The sequence below is a fragment of the Coregonus clupeaformis genome, chromosome 30 (assembly GCF_020615455.1).
Source record: "Coregonus clupeaformis isolate EN_2021a chromosome 30, ASM2061545v1, whole genome shotgun sequence".
Lineage (NCBI taxonomy): Eukaryota > Metazoa > Chordata > Actinopteri > Salmoniformes > Salmonidae > Coregonus > Coregonus clupeaformis.
Genome location: NC_059221.1, coordinates 52,886,591 through 52,906,470, shown reverse-complemented (window position 1 = coordinate 52,906,470; position 19,880 = coordinate 52,886,591). Strand labels below are relative to the sequence as shown.

The 19,880-nt window shown below is 43.7% G+C and overlaps 1 protein-coding gene across 1 annotated transcript; it reads left to right on the top strand.

Moving 5' to 3' along the window:
* The first annotated feature begins 735 nt into the window (after positions 1 to 735).
* On the top strand, positions 736 to 17,417 carry LOC121569576 (serine/threonine-protein kinase 17A). Its single transcript, XM_041880655.2, has 7 exons — positions 736 to 1,185; positions 7,202 to 7,414; positions 12,756 to 12,900; positions 13,963 to 14,089; positions 14,211 to 14,259; positions 14,549 to 14,728; positions 15,446 to 17,417. Exons 1-7 carry the CDS (start codon positions 1,088 to 1,090, stop codon positions 15,729 to 15,731), a joined length of 1,098 nt encoding a protein of 365 aa, XP_041736589.1. The 5' UTR covers positions 736 to 1,087; the 3' UTR covers positions 15,732 to 17,417.
* Positions 17,418 to 19,880: the final 2,463 nt, after the last annotated feature.

Here is a 19,880-nt window from a genome sequence, read left to right as displayed (position 1 = left end):
ATTATAAGATAAAGGGAAAGCTGTGATCCTTGACGACTGCCCTACTTTTTAAGTTATTTTGGACTTTAACATTGTTACGGGCCATGATATTCCTGGCCATGGTAGTTTCTACTTTGTGTGTTCTTTGTCTGGATCTGTTTTCCATGAATAAGCTGCCAACGGATGGGGACATGTTGTGCATTCTTGCCCAATGACAGGCAGCACGGCAGGAGCACTGACATAAAATGTGCCACTCCCAGAGGTGAGGTGAAGGATACATGTTCAGAATGAGAGAAGAGCAGTTCCTATCATGCCTCCTGGGCAGTCTGAATGACTGCCATGATTGCAGTATGCGTGGGAGAGATGCACGGCTCACCTGGTAAAACCTTGCCCAAAGTAATGATTGACACATTTGATTGCTCACTTACCTAAAGAATGTTTCTGTTAGGTCAAACACTTATTGTTTTTAGGTGTGTGTGCCTGTGCATGTGCGTGTGCGTGTGTGTGTTGCAAAATCTAAACAGTAGGTGGTAAAGTTTGATTACTTACTACTTGCATTAGAGGTGTAGTTATGTAAAAAAAAAAAAAAAAAAAAAAGGGGCTGAGGCAGTAGGAGTTGGCTACCTGTTGAATGCCACTCCAAGTAGGCTAGCGCCTATCTTTCAGCCGTGTAGTAGTATACGCACTGACTTTAGCCCGCCCCCTTAACAAAGCCAAATTACCATGGGCTTTCATGGCACATCGTCACTGAGAAAGGCTGGCCCTGCGATAGAGCTAATTTTTAGGACTGTCTATCCACACGCAAACCAACATACAGCGCTTGGCTTGATTACAACTGCCGTGTATTAGCAGTTCCTTCATATTTGAACGATTCATCTTTCTATTTGTTGTTAGTCAACGTCTATTTCTGAGGGTCACAGAATTCACCAGCGGATTTTTTTTTGTGCTGAGAAGTTTGCTTTTCTACAGTTTTATTACAACTTATTTTTCTATTTAGCTTCCTCTGTATTTTTTGTCATGAAATTAACTTGAACGTATAGAACAGCAAATATAATTTCTGTCAAGGAAATACCTTTTATCATCTCCCTCCAAACGGACTGCAACAACAATGATGAACAAGAACGGGATGGTGACAAAAATTCACACGAGAATTAGGACCGATCCTTTCACGAGCAATTATGAGTTGCTTGGCAGAGAATTGGGCAGGTAAGTCGGATGAAATATTTCATAGGTTACGTTACCCTGTTCAGATCATGAAATTATGAACTAGAATAGATGTCTATGCGTGCTGCAGTGCGAAATAAACACGGGGAGGCAGGGGTAACACACTGTTAATTCTTTAAAATTACAAATTGGAAATGTTTGTATTTTTCTCTCTGCACGTGCAAACGGGAATTAGTGAACATTTCACCGTGTCGGCCCAATCCGGATGAGTGGCGCCGGCACTGCCATGGAGACTCTCGATCTGCGCCCATGAAATTGTTTTGTGTGGTTGGCATTTTTTTTGTAAGGGAAATCTGTGGGATTTATTATTCTTTGTGCGCGTTCTGAGATTTCTAGAATTTGATGTAAGTATAACCAGCCTGGTCTCATAGACTAGACGTAACATAGTAAACGTAAGGTAGCGGCAGGTAGCTTAGTGGGTAAGAGCGTTGTGCCAGTAACCGAAAGGTCGCTGGTTCTAATCCCCGAGCCGACTAGGTGAAAAATCTGTCGATGTGCCCTTAAGCAAGGCACTTAACCCTAATTGCTCATGTAAGTCGCTCTGGATAAGAGCGTCTGCTAAATGACTAAAATGTAAATGTAAATCTGGGACACTTAAATTACTATGATATGTTACTTTTGGTATGGTTACATAAGACAGAAGGTTACTTAAGGCAAAAATTAGAGGTTGGTTGGCCAGGCGTATAACGCGAACGTCTAGCATGCGTGTTGGATTCTCATCACGGACAATTTTAGCTAATTGGCAACTTTGCAACTACTTTTTAGCTACTTTGCAACTACCTAGCATGTCAGCCAACCCTTCCCCTAACCTTAACCCCTTCCCTGACCTTAAACCTTTCCCTGACCTTAACCCTTTAACCTAACTCCTAACGGTGGTGTAAAGTAAGTACTTAAGTACTACATAAGTCGTTTTTTGGGGGGTATCTGTACTTTACTATGTATATTTTTGACTCCTTTTACTTCACTACATTCCTAAAGAAGATAATTATTTTTTTACTCCATACATTTTACCTGACACACACAAGTACTCATTACATTTGAATGCTTGGCAGGACTGGAACAATTTTCTGTTCACGCACTTATCAAGAGGTCATCCCTACTGCTTCTGATCTGGTGGACTCACTAAACACATGCTTCATTTGTAAATCATGTCTGAGTGCTGGAGTGTGCCCTGGCTATCCACAAATAAAATATAGAATTGTGCCATCTGGTTTGCTTAATATAAGGAATTTGAAATTATTTATACTTTTGATACTTAAGTATATATTAGCTATTACATTTACTTTTAATACTTAAGTATATTTAAAACCAAATACTTCTAGACTTTTACTCAAGTAGTATTTTACAGGGTGACTTTTACTTGAGTATGACAATTGAGTACTTTTTCCACCACTGACTCCTAACCTTAACTCCTAGCCTAGCGAACGTTAGCAGCTAGCTAACGTTAGCAGCAACAAATTGGAATTTGTAACATACCAAACTTTTTGCAAATTCGTGACATATTGTACGAATTGGATGATGGACAGCCACAAATGAATACATTCCATACGAAACGTAATTATCATACTAAATGGAGTGTTCGTATTTACGTACAGAATAATACGAAATTGGTATAACGATGTATGTTGAATTAGGATAACAGCCTCTAATGCACAATTGCATGGGTAGATCATTCTGAAAGGTGTTCATGACAAAGATGGTGGATAAATTAAGACAATTCACTCAGCTGTTTACCATTGACAGAAATTGTCTGTTCAGTCTACTTAATTGGGTGTGTCTCCCATAGACACCAATGTAATAGCAGCTGGGTCTGGTCTACATACAGTAGTTCATTGACTTTCATTGAATCAGAAAAAACAGCAAGTGGTGTGTCTCACTCACTCTTCCGTCTCTGTTTATGATCTTGTAGGTGTTCTTGGGGGTCCACCTGACAACTGCGCAGGCGCATATTTTCAGTCACAATAAAGAGCATCATAATTATGTCTCTCTTATACTCTGAGAATTGGTTTTTGTTTTGGTATGTAGGCTACTTTTTATCTTGGCTGATTTTACATGAGTAAGGACTTGAGTTTATAAATGCGACGCTAAATCAACCTTGTTTTTCTATGTGGTGTTTTATTTTGGGGCAGATGGTATGTTGAATGTTACTTCCTTCTAAAATGGGACAATTTTTATGCTCTTGATACACATACAGTATCAACACTAGAACAAAAAAATTGCCTCCCTTTGGAATTCATCCCAGCCTCAAGCAGTGGCATGTGAAACTTATCTGATTCTCCTTCAATTGTTGTCAACTGAATTGAGATGTCAGAGGAGATGGCACAACACAACGTCCCCTGAATGCAAACTATTTTACCCTAAATCCCCATCTCTCCCCTCTTTAACTGCTACTGCTGTGGGGGCCCTCGGTGGCCCCTTTGCATTGGTAGAAGGGCGAATATGCAATGCATTTGACCAGCCCCAGTATTATTAGCATGAAATATGCTCTAACCTACATGCACCATCACCGCAAATCACTGGACTCAGTAGCTCCCTATCTCTATATCTCCACCATCCAAGGAATCTCTGGCACACACAAGTTATTAACACAGGAAGAGATGTTTGCTATTATTCTGTGTTTTCCAAGATCCAGACCATGCCTACAGCCTCATCGATGGCTGTTTGTTTGGGTTTGTTACAGTGGGCTATTTCCCTGCCAATCAGCCCTGTTTTGTCCTGGGGGTCAGGGTGGGGGATAACATGCAATTACCATCAGTCTCCCTCCGCCCTGCTCTGGCCTCCTGTTGTTCTCCACAGATCAGTGAGTGTGACCTACAATGCATTTTAACCCAGACACTAAAGTGTGTGCATTCCAAGCGGGTTGAATGGGGGGGTCTCAGAGCTGTTAAACTCCCATTTTAAAAAGCCAGTAGCCAGGCTACTTCTTCCCCAGGTCCAATACACATGGAAAATGTTTTAGTTAGAACCCGTTGACTAGGATTATTAAATAATCTAGACTTTGGTCATCACATCGTTTCTGTCTCAGGTGATGTTATACCAATACCCCATGCACCTGTCCTTATAACTTCATAGGGAGTGGGAGACAGGGAGGTATTTCATTTTCTCTCTTTCCTGGATAGTATGCAGTCAGGGCGGTTAAATAAAGACTCATTCACTTTGGCAGTTGGTAGAAGCCAGATTTCCCTGTCAGACATCCTGGGCCAGCAGCCAGGACCTGGGGGGGCTGTTGGAGCTCTGAGCGAGCCCAGTGTCCTGGGGGTGCTGTTGGAGCTCTGAGCGAGCCCAGCGTCCTCTCAGCACCCCTTCCACCCCATCTCTCTCTCCTCCTCATCCTCCTCCCATTACCTCCTCGCCCCCACAACATCCTGAGATCTGGCCTCATAAATCCCATTAAGTGCAGGAATGTGAGCTGTGTTGGATGCCAGGAGAGTAGCTTGTCATGATTAGATGGCTAGTAGAAGAGGAATGGATCTCTCCCCCCTCTCTCTCTCTTCTCCACTGTGTGTGAGACCTTGTGGCCCCTGGTAAACCTGCTGGAGAGGATTTCCGCAATGACACCTTTGCGGAACCCCCCCCCTTTGAATTGGTTGGATCGGGTCCCTGTTACTAGGTCACATGGGTGTCCTCTGAAATTTACTTGGCCTAGATTTTCACTATCTTCACTATGATTTAGAAGGACAGCAAAGGGGTTGTCATTAACAAAAATGTGTGGGTTTTTGTGTCGTCTGAGGGGAGTTTATGAAGAGGAACCCAGCCCGTACTGTGTGAGAGAGGCAGCTGAAGGCTATCAGCTGTCTGTGCTCTTCAGACATGAGTCACTCCCCTTTGAGAAACACAGACCCCACAGGAAAACCAGTTTCTCAGTTAGATTAGTGCCATCACCACCACAATAAGTTCCTGGGTTGGTGTCTATGCATACTGAATGAAAACTTCCTTTTACGGTCCCCTGTTGATTTGAAAATTGACATACCACATACATGAAGATCTGCAAATCAGGTGTTGGTGTGTCTGCATAATTGCCTTTTCTGTGGGATTTGGGATTTACACAGAATGTTAAAGACAACCTTCAAGTGGCTTCTGCCTGAGTGTCTTTTAGAAGCAGCTTCCTACTCAAGGAGAAGGCTGAAAGTAATGTCTTCTCTCATGGTCCAGACATTTGAATTGAAGCATGTTGAATTTTATGTCTGTATCCACCTCAGTAACCCCTGTGCTCTTGTCTCTGGTGTGTTACTACAGACAGGGTGTGAAAACAACAGGGTAATGATGGCCTCGTTTAGCAACCTTTGACCTGTTGTCACCATCTTTAAAAGGCCTCCTGTTGCTCCTCAGCATCGCCTGGGGTTTCTTTTAATTTCATCTGCAGTTCCCAGCATAGAGGTAGCTGCTCTGAACTTGGGGAATTGGCTAATTAAAGAAGAAAGGCTATGACTTTGTCTTTTGATTTGGAACAATGTGCCCTAGCAATCCTTACTAGGGCTGGGAACCAGTGAGAGTGAAGAAAGGGGAAGGAGGAACAGCCCACAGGGAATGGGCTTGTGCCAGCTAACCTATCCAGGAGGAGTAGCAGGCTTTGGTTTACAGCACAGCCAGCCTGGAGAAAATATATAAGAAAATGACTGGCACCAAGCTGACACGCCCTCTCCATACAGACACTGCTTTTAATAGCAGAACCGTAGGGATGCCATTATGTCTACCTATGCAGTTTCCCTGAATGGTTGCCTTTCACTGCCAGGCTCTGTCTGGCCGAGACATCTGACTCCAAAGCAGTATCTGTGTCATATGTCAAGTAACATGGCAGAAACAGTTGTCAGTTGAATCAGGGAAGTGAGGGAAGGGCGAAATTTACTAACAGGGATGTCAAAGGGTTTGGTAAGTGAGGTTGCGGCCTCCAGTTTTTTTCAGGGGTTGGGAGGACTCCGCTGTGGCCTCCTGGACCCCCTTCCCTTCTCCCCTAGTCCAGCCCCAGTGAAGTGGGTGGTCCTGGTACTAGTACAGGGGCTGCCATGTTTGCTGGTCAGCCTGTACAGGCCTTTGTGTGGCTGTCTGAGGAGATGCAGGATCCTGCCAAAGGTCTGGGTGGAGGCGTTTGGGAATTCCATTTGTCCCCCGCTGCTGTCAGCTGTAAGAATGGGAAGTGTACAAGACTCCTTTATCGCCCTGGGATGGACAGGATGGTGTTTGTGGAAGGCTGGACACAGTGGGGTGATTCTACAAATCGGATTTCCTGCCCACACCCGCAGCCTGACCCACAACACCTCTGCTGAATCCATCAATGTATGCAGCAGCAACTGGAATGCTCAGATGGTATTCTAGAATTGTGGTTGTACGTTCTTTTCTTTTCTCTGTGCCTGGGGGTGGGGCTTGTGGACAGACAACAAGCCCAGCTGTTGCACTCTTCTCTTTATGTTGACTTTTAAAGAGTGCTATTAGTCTTATCACCCACCTGCCTGTCCATAGAGCCACACAGGCCCAACCATCACTCCTATCTCCTGCCTGTCAGGCCCTCCACTGTTGAGGAGGAAGTGGAGAGAAGGATGTCTTACTACACTGGTGAGGGAGCCTATCACTTGGTGTATTTATCATCAGTCCTATATTGCATAACAATGGTAGATAACTCGATGTGTATCCCTCTGTTTTGTAATACCACTCAGTCCACCTCTTCATTTTCCTTTTGAGATGGTTCACTCTTTCGACTAGTGGGCCTTTGTGGTCTTTCAGTGGCCTGTGCATCCCACCTATTGTAATCTGTTTCACTGCACTGCACATTTTTTGCTTTATTTGTTGCGTCATAATTGTTTGGAACTCAGTGCCGTAGTTGCTGTTTGTCTCTCCCATGATTACTCCTTGCAGGGTCATGGCCAGAGTCAATCAATCAGATTACTGAAAAGACCTTGGAAGACAACCAGATAAAACGTGTGAGCCTACTGTAAATGAAACCGTTAGTTGTGTTTCTGATTATTCAACATATCCCTCTCCCCCACAATTTTTCTCTTCCCAGGGGAAAGTTTGCTGTGGTGAAGAAGTGCATTGAAAAGGCGACAGGGAAGGAGCACGCTGCCAAGTTCTTGAGGAAGCGTCGGAAGGGCGAGGACTGCCGCATGGACATCATCAACGAGATCGCTGTTCTGGAGTCAGCCAAGGCTAACCCCTATGTGGTGGCGCTGCACGAGGTCTACGAGACCAACTCTGAGATCATCCTCATCCTCGAGTGGTGAGTGAACTCATACGTATCAAAACAAAGTCCATGGAAAACGTGGTGTGTCAGTGTACTGTATGTGAGTGTTTGGATCTCTGCACCACCCTTAGCTCATGTCGCCAGTGATGGAAGAAAATGCTGGTGATGGTAATCTAGAAGACCTTTTAAATACTCCTTGCATGTTGATGCTCCACCACAACGCAGCACTGCCAGGAAAAAACGGGATGAAACGATAAGGTTCCTAATGAGGGGGGAAATGAGAAACCATTATGCGCCATTTACCAAAAAAACTTTCCATCTCTGCAGGTTTTTCTCTTTCTGCGTAGTTTCGAGGGATTTTGATGCGGTCGCCTGAGTCAAAATGTATTCTGCTGATATAAAGCATGGGATTTTTTTGTGATCTTTATTTCAAAACCGCATGTGAGATCTTGCGTAGACAGGATGTTGAGTGACACGTCAGTGCGTTGTGTTTCTTCAGAAATGGTAGATTACATCTCTCCGGTCTAACCCTAACACGTCAACTTCCTGTGTTGCACACTTTATGCTGAGAATGTAGCTGCCTGTCACTCAAGAGTTTCTCGCCTTAGAAACAGCTGTGTGAACACGCACACCAAGCACACGCATGCCTGCTTGAACCTTGTAACCTTATAAGGAAATTATAACTCTGTGGTTGGAAGCTGTGTTCATAGCCACATCTCAGATTCTTGTTACCTTGTCTGACTGTTGATTGTGTCAGTGTTCCTGTGTACAGACTGATGTAGATGGACCAAATGACTAAATCTATAAGATTTTTTTTGAATAATTATTTGTCACATTTTAAGGAAAGCTAGCCTCAGTAAAATGGTTTCATCATGCTTCAAAGCACCTATTCCGTCCAAACACAGGTGCACCAGTCAGCATCTGAGCTGCATCCATCTGATCAATGAAGCATGGAGGTCAGGGAGGAAGGAAAGGATCTGTCTGGTCTGGTGTCATATGACCACTATCTAGCATCTGTGTTATGACTGTCCTCCATGACCACTCTGGTCTCATTCTAATTAGGAGCCAGAGAGAGTAATGAGCATCCTAATTATCCCCTAGCCCCATTACAGATAGACCACACCAACCAGTTAATCTAGAAGACCAAAAGACTGTCCCCTCCTGACCCTGGTCTGGTCATAAACCACCCACACACCCCCTCCTCTTCTCCACCCATTCCCATCCTAGACATGGAATGCTCCTGCAGAACAAAAGGTTCCCTATAGGGGGGTGGGTTTGGGGGTGTTTGGCCTTGGACCCCAGTGTGAAAGAGGAAGCGGAGCCACTAGTTCATGCCTGCAGGGGGGTCAGGGGGTCAGCTCTGCAGGGGCAGGCACTGGTCCATAGCCCTACACTAGCTGCCAGATAACTTTGCACTGGGCCAATGTGCATAATTTAGTGCCTTGACTTTGTTTTCCTTGTGCAATCTTCCTTTGTCTGTCTGAAGGTTTTAGAGATTCTTATAGGCCTATGTTCACCAGATCCCAGTATAGGTTATGGTTCCTAGTGAAATCCCCTACTAATTTGGTAATCTGCAGCCATTGAGATATGCTGTTGCAGCCTGTATGACTGTGAGCTCTTTGGCTGTTAAAGGGCTCTCTGACCTCAGCGTGGGCTAGATTTGCTGCAAACTAGAGAATCATTTTCCATTTCCTGTGGGTTTACATATAAGCAGTTAGTAACCTCCCAGAAGTAGCACACACAAAGTAGCATGCGCATACACTCATACTCATACATTGGTCTTCACATAGCCACAACCACATCCCCTCGCAACGTATGAGAAATGGAAGCGAGAAGCTAAATTTCCATAATCTGTAAATTTAAACCCAGTCTGCGCGAGTACCACAACCCCCACACATAATGACTAGTCTAAATGCAAATGCAACTTTAATGAGAAATAAACCTGCATCATTTCTGCTTAGAACACATTCTGATGGTTGAATCATAAATGGTTTTCCATACTCTGGTCACAGTCCCATGGCCTGCTTCTCATGGAGGTGAATAGTTGCAAGAAATACATTTTCTTAAATGGTTCTCCAACAAACATTATATTGTCATCTGTGTGTTCCCAACTCTCCACATGTCTTGTCAAAAAAAACATGGTGTTACCAGAGATCCAAACAACCCTCTAGAATGAGACAAAACATCTTAAGTTTTGTCATATTGACAAATACAGTATTGTGCAGATACATTTCTAGATGAACCTGACGTTAAAGCTTTTCAAGGTCACAGAGTACGCAAGGCTAAGGTTTGGTCCAACCCTCAGTCACTACATATTTGTTTATCATTTGGCAGACAATACAAGATACAAATGATGTGAATACTGTACTTAGCCTTTTCACCTCAAAGAGGCTTTGAACTCATGACCCTGCTGTAAACTCTGAGGTAACTTCAGATAAGAGACACTCAAAATCCTAACCAATTACAGGCAATCGGATCGTCTTGGGAATGGCAGACAGGCCCACAGATTGCCCGGCCAATCATAACCCTAGAGCAGCTTTAAAGCTTTACAGGGTATGTTTATGAAAATGTATCACTTTGACTCACTCTTGCTTGATCTTTCAGTGCTGATGGAATCATTCCTGAGGTAATTTTTTCTAGAACAGTTTTTCAGCCCCTCTGTAATTGGAAAGAGGGATATGTTTTTTTCTTCTCCTCCTCTGTGTAACGGTATCTGGTGTTTTTACGTGGGTATTGAGACATCTTACGTAACGTACATTTAAACCCTCACCTCCAGTCCATGTCAGCCATTTACCTTTGTCACTTCAAATGTATGCTGTCCGCAGATAAGTAAATGTATTATATAAGAATCTTTGACACACATCTCCACTGTTTGGCATGGGCTGACCTTCATTTAAAACTGCAATAGTCTTCAGAAAATATTTTTAAGAACTAGTAAAAGTGTTTTTGAGGATGAGGGCTGGCTAATAATTTGTATTCCAATTTTTGAATTTCCTTAAAACTGTTTGTACCGAGTTCTCTTCGTTCTAGTAGGGTTTGATACATCAAGTCTCCTGTAACGGGGGATGAGTGTTGTCACAGCATAATCCCATCTAAATGATGACAACTCTGAAACCAGAGTCTATGTACTGTACTGAGTACAGACAATATCGTGAAGGACACACGTAAACACACTGTCCCACATGTCCTCTCATTGAGAGCTCATGGCTCATCTGTCTTTAGCTCTTTGCCTGCCCTCCGCCCAACCCTAATGTTATGTGGGTGACGGCTACTGTGAGTCTCTTTTGATGTGAATCTGCACAGTTCTTCTCTAATGTCTTAAATGGATGGGAAACCATTCCATGTCATATGTCTGCTGACTGACAGTGGGGAGACGGATCCACTGAGGCATAGAGGGAGAAATGAGACCATACAAACATGACGGCAGGAGACGTATCAAAGTGCTTGGAGAGTATGTCCTCAGTCCATTTAATTTCTACAGGATGGCTCTTGTTAGTACTAAAAGCCTTGTCACCTCCTTCCAGATGAGAGTTTATGAAAGTATTTTGGAGGGGATCTTCGTTTCCGCCTATTGGTAGTTAGTTCAAACGGGGAAAGGAGGGGGTGGGATAATTAGACCTATTTGACTGATTTTTTTTATTTATTTTTTATCAATTGTATTAAATTGAGACCCAGCACATGGAACAGACGAATAATGGGTGGCACGATCAGTCAGCTTTTTTAAAATCATGCAGTTGTCAACAAGCATAAATCAAAGCCATGCTTCCAACGACACACTGATGTCTCTAATTTCTCCTCTACCCCCCAAAACCGGTATTACTAGGCCTGCTATGCGCATTTGGTATACATGTGTACTGTAGGGACTTTGGTTTGAATGGTCCTCTTGCTTCCTTCAGTAGTCTTCCACCAACTATTTTTTGGGGGGAGTGTTTAGTTGGATTTGGGGTGTTTTCAGCAGGTGGGGTTGGGGAAAGGTCAAGAGACGGCCAGCATTAAATGTGTGGTGCCCCAAGCGAAAGAGGATTTATATGGCCCAATGATTGATATCCAGAGAAATCCAGAAAACAGAACCTCATATTTTCACAGCTGAGGACAGTAAAGGGGGCAAGAGTGCGAGGCTAACCAGGGATTGGGTGGTGTGGTTATGTAACAGTCATGCCCGGGCCATGGTCGCAGATTTCCTCTCAAGATAAAAAGCATGTGTGCTGACCAAATCCCCCACACATGGCTGTGCTATTTGGCAACGTCATCTCTCCAGGCTTTTCATCTGCTTTGGAGAAGCATCCAACATAAATCTGCCATGTCCCGGACGGCATTGCTTACCATTGTTACAAAAGCATGACAATGATTGACAAACCAGGAATTTGCCTCTACACCATCTAATTTTGTAATTAGCCTTTCTATTTTCAAAGTAGATCCGGAAAATAGGATAACCCCACTCATCCTGAGCAGTTAGGAGTAGATGCCCAGATTGGATGAACTCCCAATTTTTGGGGAGCGACACATTGGTGTGGGGATTATCCCTGCAATGTAGTGTTCTACACGTTACTATGAAACTATGGGATCGTTTCAGTGTGCTGTCACTGTCTCAAGTCTTAAACTCTTTATTATACAACAGGGCTCTCTAGTTTGATAGATTTGAAATTAGTTCCCCTTCGTTTTGTGTTTGACTTATCTGTGAGTGTCTGGAGCCTTATCAGGGGCTGGCACTGACTGATATGGGTCCTCGTAGCTCGAGTCAAAGCTGAGGTCAGGGAGGCACAATTTTTCTTCTGATTTACGGGTGGGACCGTTGGAGCGCCACAGACAGGAGTCACATGCCGTGGATGTGGAGCACAGACCCTGTTCCCAAGCCCAAAGTACAATAACCACAGGGCCAGTATATAGTACAATAACCACTCCCTGTATATAGCCTCCCTACTGTTATTTTATTTTACTGCTGCACTTGTATTATTTTTTACTTAACACTTATTTTTCTTTAAAACTGCATTGTTGGTTAAGGGCTCGTAAGTACGCATTTCACTGTAAGGTCTACACCTGTTGTATTTGACGCATGTGGCAAATAAAAATTGATTTGAGTTGCGTAACTTAAAAAAATAAAATCACTGGCTAGGGCTTGACACACTGTTCACTGTGAATGTGATAACGGGATAGGTGTGGGATTGGCATTGTCGTGTTTGAGTTGATAGTGGTACAAATGCAGTGATTTACAGTGTAAGGATGTACACTATTCATGTGTGAATGCTTTACAATGCATAATCAGCAATCAATCACAGCAGCCCAAGCAAAAACTACAGACATAACAAACATGTACATTGTTGTTCATCTCATCACTATGGGCTCTATTTTGATCCTCCATTGCCTCTGTGTTTTCCAGTGCTGCCGGTGGAGAGATCTTCAACCAGTGTGTTGCGGACAACGACGAGGCCTTCACGGAGAAGGATGTGATCAGGTTGGCCAGACAGATCCTCACCGGCGTGGCCTGTCTGCACCGCAACAACGTGGTCCACTTGGACCTGAAGGTCAGTAGAAAGCTAGTCTCGGCACCCAGAACCAAATCAGCTACTAGTTACGGCTGTCAAAGCGAGAGACTAGTATAAAAACAGGGTCTGTCAGGGTCTGGTTTCTCTCTGTAGAACTTATGGAATTTTTCAGTAAAATACTGCAGGGTTGTGTAACAGAAAAGACACAGAACAAAAGCTGTAGGTCTTATAGGTTTGTTTTGTCTGCCCAGCGACAACAAACATTTGTTGTTGATAATGATGAATAAAAACATTGTTTTGGAGCGTGTTAGTCCCGTATAGCTCAGTTGGTAGAGCATGGCGCTTGCAACGCCAGGGTTGTGGGTTCGATTCCCACGGGGGACCAGTATGAACAAAAAAATTTGAGGAAAAAAAATGTATGCACTCACCAACTGTAAGTTGCTCTGGATAAGAGCGTCTGCTAAATGACTAAAATGTCAATGTAAAAATGTTAGAACTTGGCAGGCGGGTTATGGCGGAATATGAAGAAACCCTCCTCTGATCCAGGGTGTTTATGAGCAGGGTTTTTGGATGAGGGGGACTGAACCGACACTGTCCCCAGACTAGATTTTATTGGCTCGCCATCTTCCTTCTCTCCTCCCCCAGTGATAGACAGTATTAAATCTATTCCTGGTGAAATGTCACAGGCTGGCTGTCTCAGACTCTGGTCTGTCTCTGTCTTGCTCCTTCATTTATCCCAGATGTCCTGGCCAAAGGCCCCAGGCCAGGAATCTAGCCAGTATGACATGGGTTTAAGCATCTAATCTGATAGGCCCTCCAAGACATTCCACCTTTCCTAGGAATCATCTAATAGCCTGAGGGGATGAACCTGGTTTAGTGATATTGATGTAACCAAATTGAATCCATCTGGGGCTGTACACTATGGGTTTCGCTTATACATGTAGAGGTAGATTAGACTCTTTAGTGGAAGGCCTTGAGTCTCAATGACTACTCAACAACTGATTAACTATCTATCAAGCATGGAATGTGACCTTTGTCTGTCAATTCACATACCATGCACTCTTTAGATTTGGTCTCATCTGTCTTGGTCTCTCCCCTCAGCCCCAGAACATCCTGCTGACCAGTGCCATCCCACTGGGTGATATCCGCATCGTGGACTTTGGCCTGTCCAGACGCATGGACAGTGTGACAGAGCTCAGAGAGATTCTGGGCACTCCGGAGTATGTGGGTGAGTTCTGGCTTCTGCAATCGGTCTATATCAATAAGGAAGATGGATAACCAATTCTTCTTAACTTCATTACTGTAAAATGTTTATCAGGACTAATTGGTGTTATCTATTGCTATCCCAGCTCCAGAGATCCTGAACTATGAACCCATCAGCACAGCGACAGACATGTGGTGAGTATGAGCTAAAGGGACAATGTCCACCAACATTGAATGTGCCAAGCTGATATCAGCTAGTGTCCTCAATACATCTCGGTTTTTCCAGAAGCCATAAAATATTGATATCACCCGCTGAAAGACGTGCTAATGATTTCTACAGATTAACTGAAGTAATGCAGCGTCAAACAATCTAGTGTTTATAAAGCCAGCTCCACAGTGGAAATCTGAGAAAAATACTTTAAAATCTGCTTCTTTCCTATGTCTTGTAGTCTGACACCTTTCCCTCTTCCTCCTCCTCTCTCAGGTCCATAGGGGTCCTGACCTACGTCATGCTGACGGGCGAGTCTCCGTTCCTGGGGGACAACAAGCAGGAGACCTTCCTGAACATCTCCCAGGTCAACGTGGACTACTCCCAAGATGCCTTCGAGGGCGTCTCCTCTCTCGCCATTGACTTCATCAAGACCTTGCTGCTCAAAAACCCCAGGTGAGGAACAGCATAGGGTCAAGAGTCGGCACTCAATTAGTTCAGTTCCACAGCCTGACAGATGGATGTCCTCCAACATGACCCATAGTGAGTTCAAGGCTAACTAACACATGAATGATGTCATTCATACTGCTGCTTGTGGCACATCCTCATTAAAGGTCTCCCAATGCGTGGTAATGTAAATACATCATTTAATATAAGGATACTGGTCCTTGTTACATTTAATCTATTAACACATTCTGTGTCATCACTGTCACTATCTGATCAAGTGTTCCAGCACAGAAGGACTAGATACTGTATGTCACCATCATGTCTCAATGAAAAACAGCAGCAGTCTATCGCTGTGATCCAGGCCCATAATCTTCACTCTATATAATTTAATTGCTGCAAATGATCGGCGGTATAAAAAAGTGGAAAAGATTCCTGTGTGTCTGAGTAATCCCAAAGAGGGGAAAAGGCTGGGATGAAGAAGTGGCCTTTGGTGGTTTTTCAAACAGACTGTCGGGGACACAAATGTCTGGGGGAAGGGGAAGAAGTTGTATAACTGCATATTTGTCACCTTTTTTACAATTGGCTTTCCTTTACATATATTCACATGAGCTATTTCAGTTTTACTTTCAAAACATATTAACAGAAGCTTTAAAGTCCTTGCTGCCTAGACATTGATGATTGATTTGAGATCTGACACTCATTCTCTCTATGTCTGTGTGTCCACAGGAAGAGAACCACTGCAGAGGAGTGCCTTAACCACCCCTGGCTGAATGGGCCAGCTGACCCCTACACACAGCTCCACGCCAGCTCTCTACCCTCATTGGACGAGCCTGAGACCAGCCAATCAGAGTCTGAGCCTGAGAGCCCGGCGCCCTCCCCAGAGCTGGAGAGCATGGGTTCGTACCTGACGTGCCCCGGTCAGGTGGACCTGAAGACAGGCCGCAATGCCTTCTCCTTCACCTCTGAGCCCTTCCCCACACGGCCAGAGATCCATAAGGAGCTCATCTGCTGAGGGAGGGCTCCGCTAGACACTGTGTAGTGACTGACTGGACTGCTGTCACAGAATGGACACTGTCTGGGAGCCAGTGAGGCCTGGTCTGGCCCGATGCAGGGCATCCAGCTCTGTTTGACTCTGTGTGCTACTGCTGTGATGGATATGTGATAGGTCTATGAGCTCAGCTGACCATGTGCAGTAAATCCATGCGTGTTTGATGCATGTTACCCTGTGCTCATAGTGTGCTGATGTGTGGCATCTGGTGACGAGACACACTGACACACTTTAATGCATGTGTAGTGAGGGTACTGTAACTGTATGAGTGGTGTGAATGGAAGGAGTGGCCAGGTCTTTGTGCTCTGCTATGAAGACTAGAACAGTGGGACTGACTTCATCCATCCATCACTTGGTCTGGTCTGCACTCTCAGTAAAGGAAGTCCTGCTTTGTCCCAGGCTGGGTTGATCCCATGTTGGCCCTCAACCTCGCTCTCACCTTGGCTCTCCTTCACGTTCCACTCCCTAACCGACCTTTGAACCAGGACTTCTCCTCTCCTTTGTGAGGACGTGACTGTTCACCCTGAGAGGAATTGGCGTCAGCCAACAGGAAGTTGGAACCACTTTGCTTTTGTTTAGGTCTGCGCCTTAAATGCCTTTCATGATGATGTTGATTATGAAGGATGCCTATGTGGTTAGACAGATGCCCCTAGTTGAGATTCTGCCTATGCAGCAAAGGAGAACTAACTGACTGACTGTTAGGGGAGTGACCTCACAGAAACCAGTCAGAAGGGTTAAATAGTCTTATCTGATTTTGTTTGTGTTCATATGACCACTTCATGCCCCCAAACATAGAAAGCAATCTCAATCGCCACATTTAATTAAATCACATCCTTTGTTTAGTTTAAGGACAATCTTGATGTCAATTTAAAGCACTTTTTATTTTTAAAATGAACTTCACAAATGGTCAAAGTAATAACCAAAGTCTTAATGAAATGGCTCAAAAAGCACAGTTTAGTTGAATGATTAATTAAGACACAAATGTACATAGCCACTTCCACCATCTATTTTTGCATCGTTTCCACCAAGTGCCATATAATTCACCTGTTGTGTTGATTTTTCTGTTTATACATGTAAGAACATATTTGCTATTGTTGCACAATTTCCATGTACTCATGTTTGAAATATCATCAGTTTGCCATGTTGGATATGTCACAATATATTTCCTTTTCTTCAGGCTTTGTGAACAGATGTTTGTTTTGAAGAGGAAGTGCCTAGGATACAATGACATCACAATAATTTCAAATTGTGGCGTTAATGACAGTTCAATGATTTGCAACCAATTGAAAGGCTTTGTAGAAAGCTCCTTGGGATATGTGGTGTTTGAGAGTGAAGAGAAATTACTCTTGAGGACTTCTCAAAGCACTGAAGTGTATATTGTTTGATAGTGTAAGAATAATCTGCAAAAAATATTTTAAGATCCATAATGTATGAACATTTTAATAATTATTGTATGCCTCTTTTTTTCTTTTTCTTGACTGTACTTCTGACTTTCATTCCTGGTTTCTGCTCATGAATTTCAGGCAGGTTTGCACTTGTGTCCAGGCGGACGTTACGTTGAAATGAATAAATGTTGATGACATGCCTCGCAAAAATGTATCGAAGAACAAATGTACATTTTGTATTAAACTATTCATCTTGATGAATTTACTTCATTTGTGGTCTGTTAGACATGGAACGACCAAGTGTTATTTTCCCCATCTATACACTCACCACTTCGTCTTGCTGTGCCCTCAACCACGAAGCTCTAGTCTAGTAAGAATGTAGTTCCTTGTACAAAGGACCAGGGAACCATTGTGACCCTTTTTAACCTTATTCGCCTCTTGTGTGCAGAACATTATGGTCTCTTCACTGGAAAGACATTCCTCAGACTACAGTATCTTTAGTTTACACTTAAGACCATTTCCCAAGTTTCTGTCTTTCCTGGGTTTTTTTGGAGGGGGGGGGGGGAAACCAGTTAAATGTAGCAAGAAGAACTAATGGGTTTCCAGAAATATCTAGCCACTCTTCACAGGAAATACCAGTGTCACTTGAAAATGGACATGATGCGATGGTTTCTTCACTGGTACACACACACACACTCCCAACCACAACTCTTACACACACTCCCTTCCTTGTTTACTTGCAGCAGGTTGAACAATGTCCCTGTATGCCAATGTTCTGGAGTCCTGCTTTAATGTGCTCTTCCTCTGAGGGTCGGCACTGGGCCCAGTCCAGCTAGCTCCACTCAGGCCGGGTTGAGCTCTGGATGGATGGACAGACAGGCCCTGCCTGGAGTGACCACTTCCCTGAATAAACTGCTCCTCAGACCTGTGGAATGCAAGAAATGTGAGTAACACTTTCCTTCTCCCTCCCTCTTTCTTTAGTCACCCTTGTTAATATAACCTTTGTTTTCTCGGCAGGAGTGGCTCTATTTTACTCCGTTGCTATATGTACACCCCTACCAACCCCATACACACATTCACACCCTCGCACACACACATTATGCAAGCCATGACAGATAATAGTCATAGCCTATGTTGCAAATTCTGTCTGGGTTTCACACAGTTGCAGGATCATTTTGTCCTCATATTTATCTGGAAGACAGCCATTGTGAGAGGATTTTAAACTAATTCAGGTATAGTTATATTAAGAGCAAAGCCTTTGCGGAAGAACTGCAGCTGAAAGCCAGTGGACCAATACAAATGAAAATAATAAAGCAGAGCTTCCATAGACACTAAGATAACCTGCTCTCTGGGGGAGAAGCAGGTGCAAAGGCTTCAGAGGAGTGGTTCTCCTATCATTTATCATTCCTGGCCATCTCTTTCTACCAAAGCAGGACATAACAAATTGATTCAATGATCTGTTACAGCATCTAACTCATCTCTATGAACCTTCACCCTCACATGTCCAGCGAAGATTATGTTAGTAGTACTCTGTGTGAACAGTGTTGCTGAGTATGAAAAAAAATAATGTATGCACTCACTAACTGTAAGTCGCTCTGGATAAGAGCGTCTGCTAAATGACTCAAATGTAAATGATGTACAAAACAAAATGTGCCTGTTCTGTTTGGAAAATGTAAGAGACATCTGGATTCTAAATCGTTCTTGCTAAAAGCAGCCAGCAAGCTTTTTCTTCCCTGGTAACAAGCATCCTAAAACAGTTGTCACCACCTGGATCCCCTCCCAACCTTGATCCCCGAGTTGAAAATATGGAACAGGGAATCCGAAACGCAGAACATGTGGGGAAGAGGAGGAATCTTTTGTCTTCCCATATAGACACCATTGACTGAACTCAACATCACCAGTTACAAAACCAAGGTTGACCATATTTGACAACAGGTTTGAATTTGCGATATGGACCACTGGGCCTGTATTCATTTGAATTGTTTGAGCATAGGGCAAATACTATGCAAATGGTGGTGAACTTTGTTTCCATAAGACATGCTTTTATAAATCCAGTATGTGTTCTGAACACACTATTCAAACGCAGGGAAGAGATCAGATCATATATGACGTCGTGAGAGATCTTCCGTATGAGATTAGTGTGAAGGCTGTTTGTATGAAAGACCAAGCCAACACGTGGCCTTACCATTCCCTATTTAATTACTTAAGGCCATTTAGCAACTGACACCATGGGAATAAAATGGCCCAAACTCTTCTTTTATACCCGTCTACTTCCTTATTTGTATTTGTCTTTATCGTCACGTTTCTCTGGCGCTCTTTCATTTGCCCCGTCCTCCAATCTCTAGATCTCTCAGTCAGTCTTTCAGCTTTCCTAGAAGCTGCTCCCTCACACCTTACATAATGGGGAAATTCCTGCTTATGTTCCTGATTAAAGTCTCATTATGGTGTGACCAAGTTGATGTCAGAGCAGTCAAGAGGGGGATCACAAAACAATCCCTGCTCAGGGGCTTGGAGGCTCGGCTGCCTTGGGATACTCCCCCTCTACACCCCACCCCCTTTACTCTCTTCTCTCTCAGGACCTGCTCACCTTTTAAGTATCAGAACTTGTATCCATTTGACAAGCTTTGTATGTGAACAATTATCAAGGCATTGTTAATGGTACAGCAATTACATTCCAGTGAACTTTCTGTGCCATGTTGTTCAATAGGCATGCCTGTCAAGTTATCAA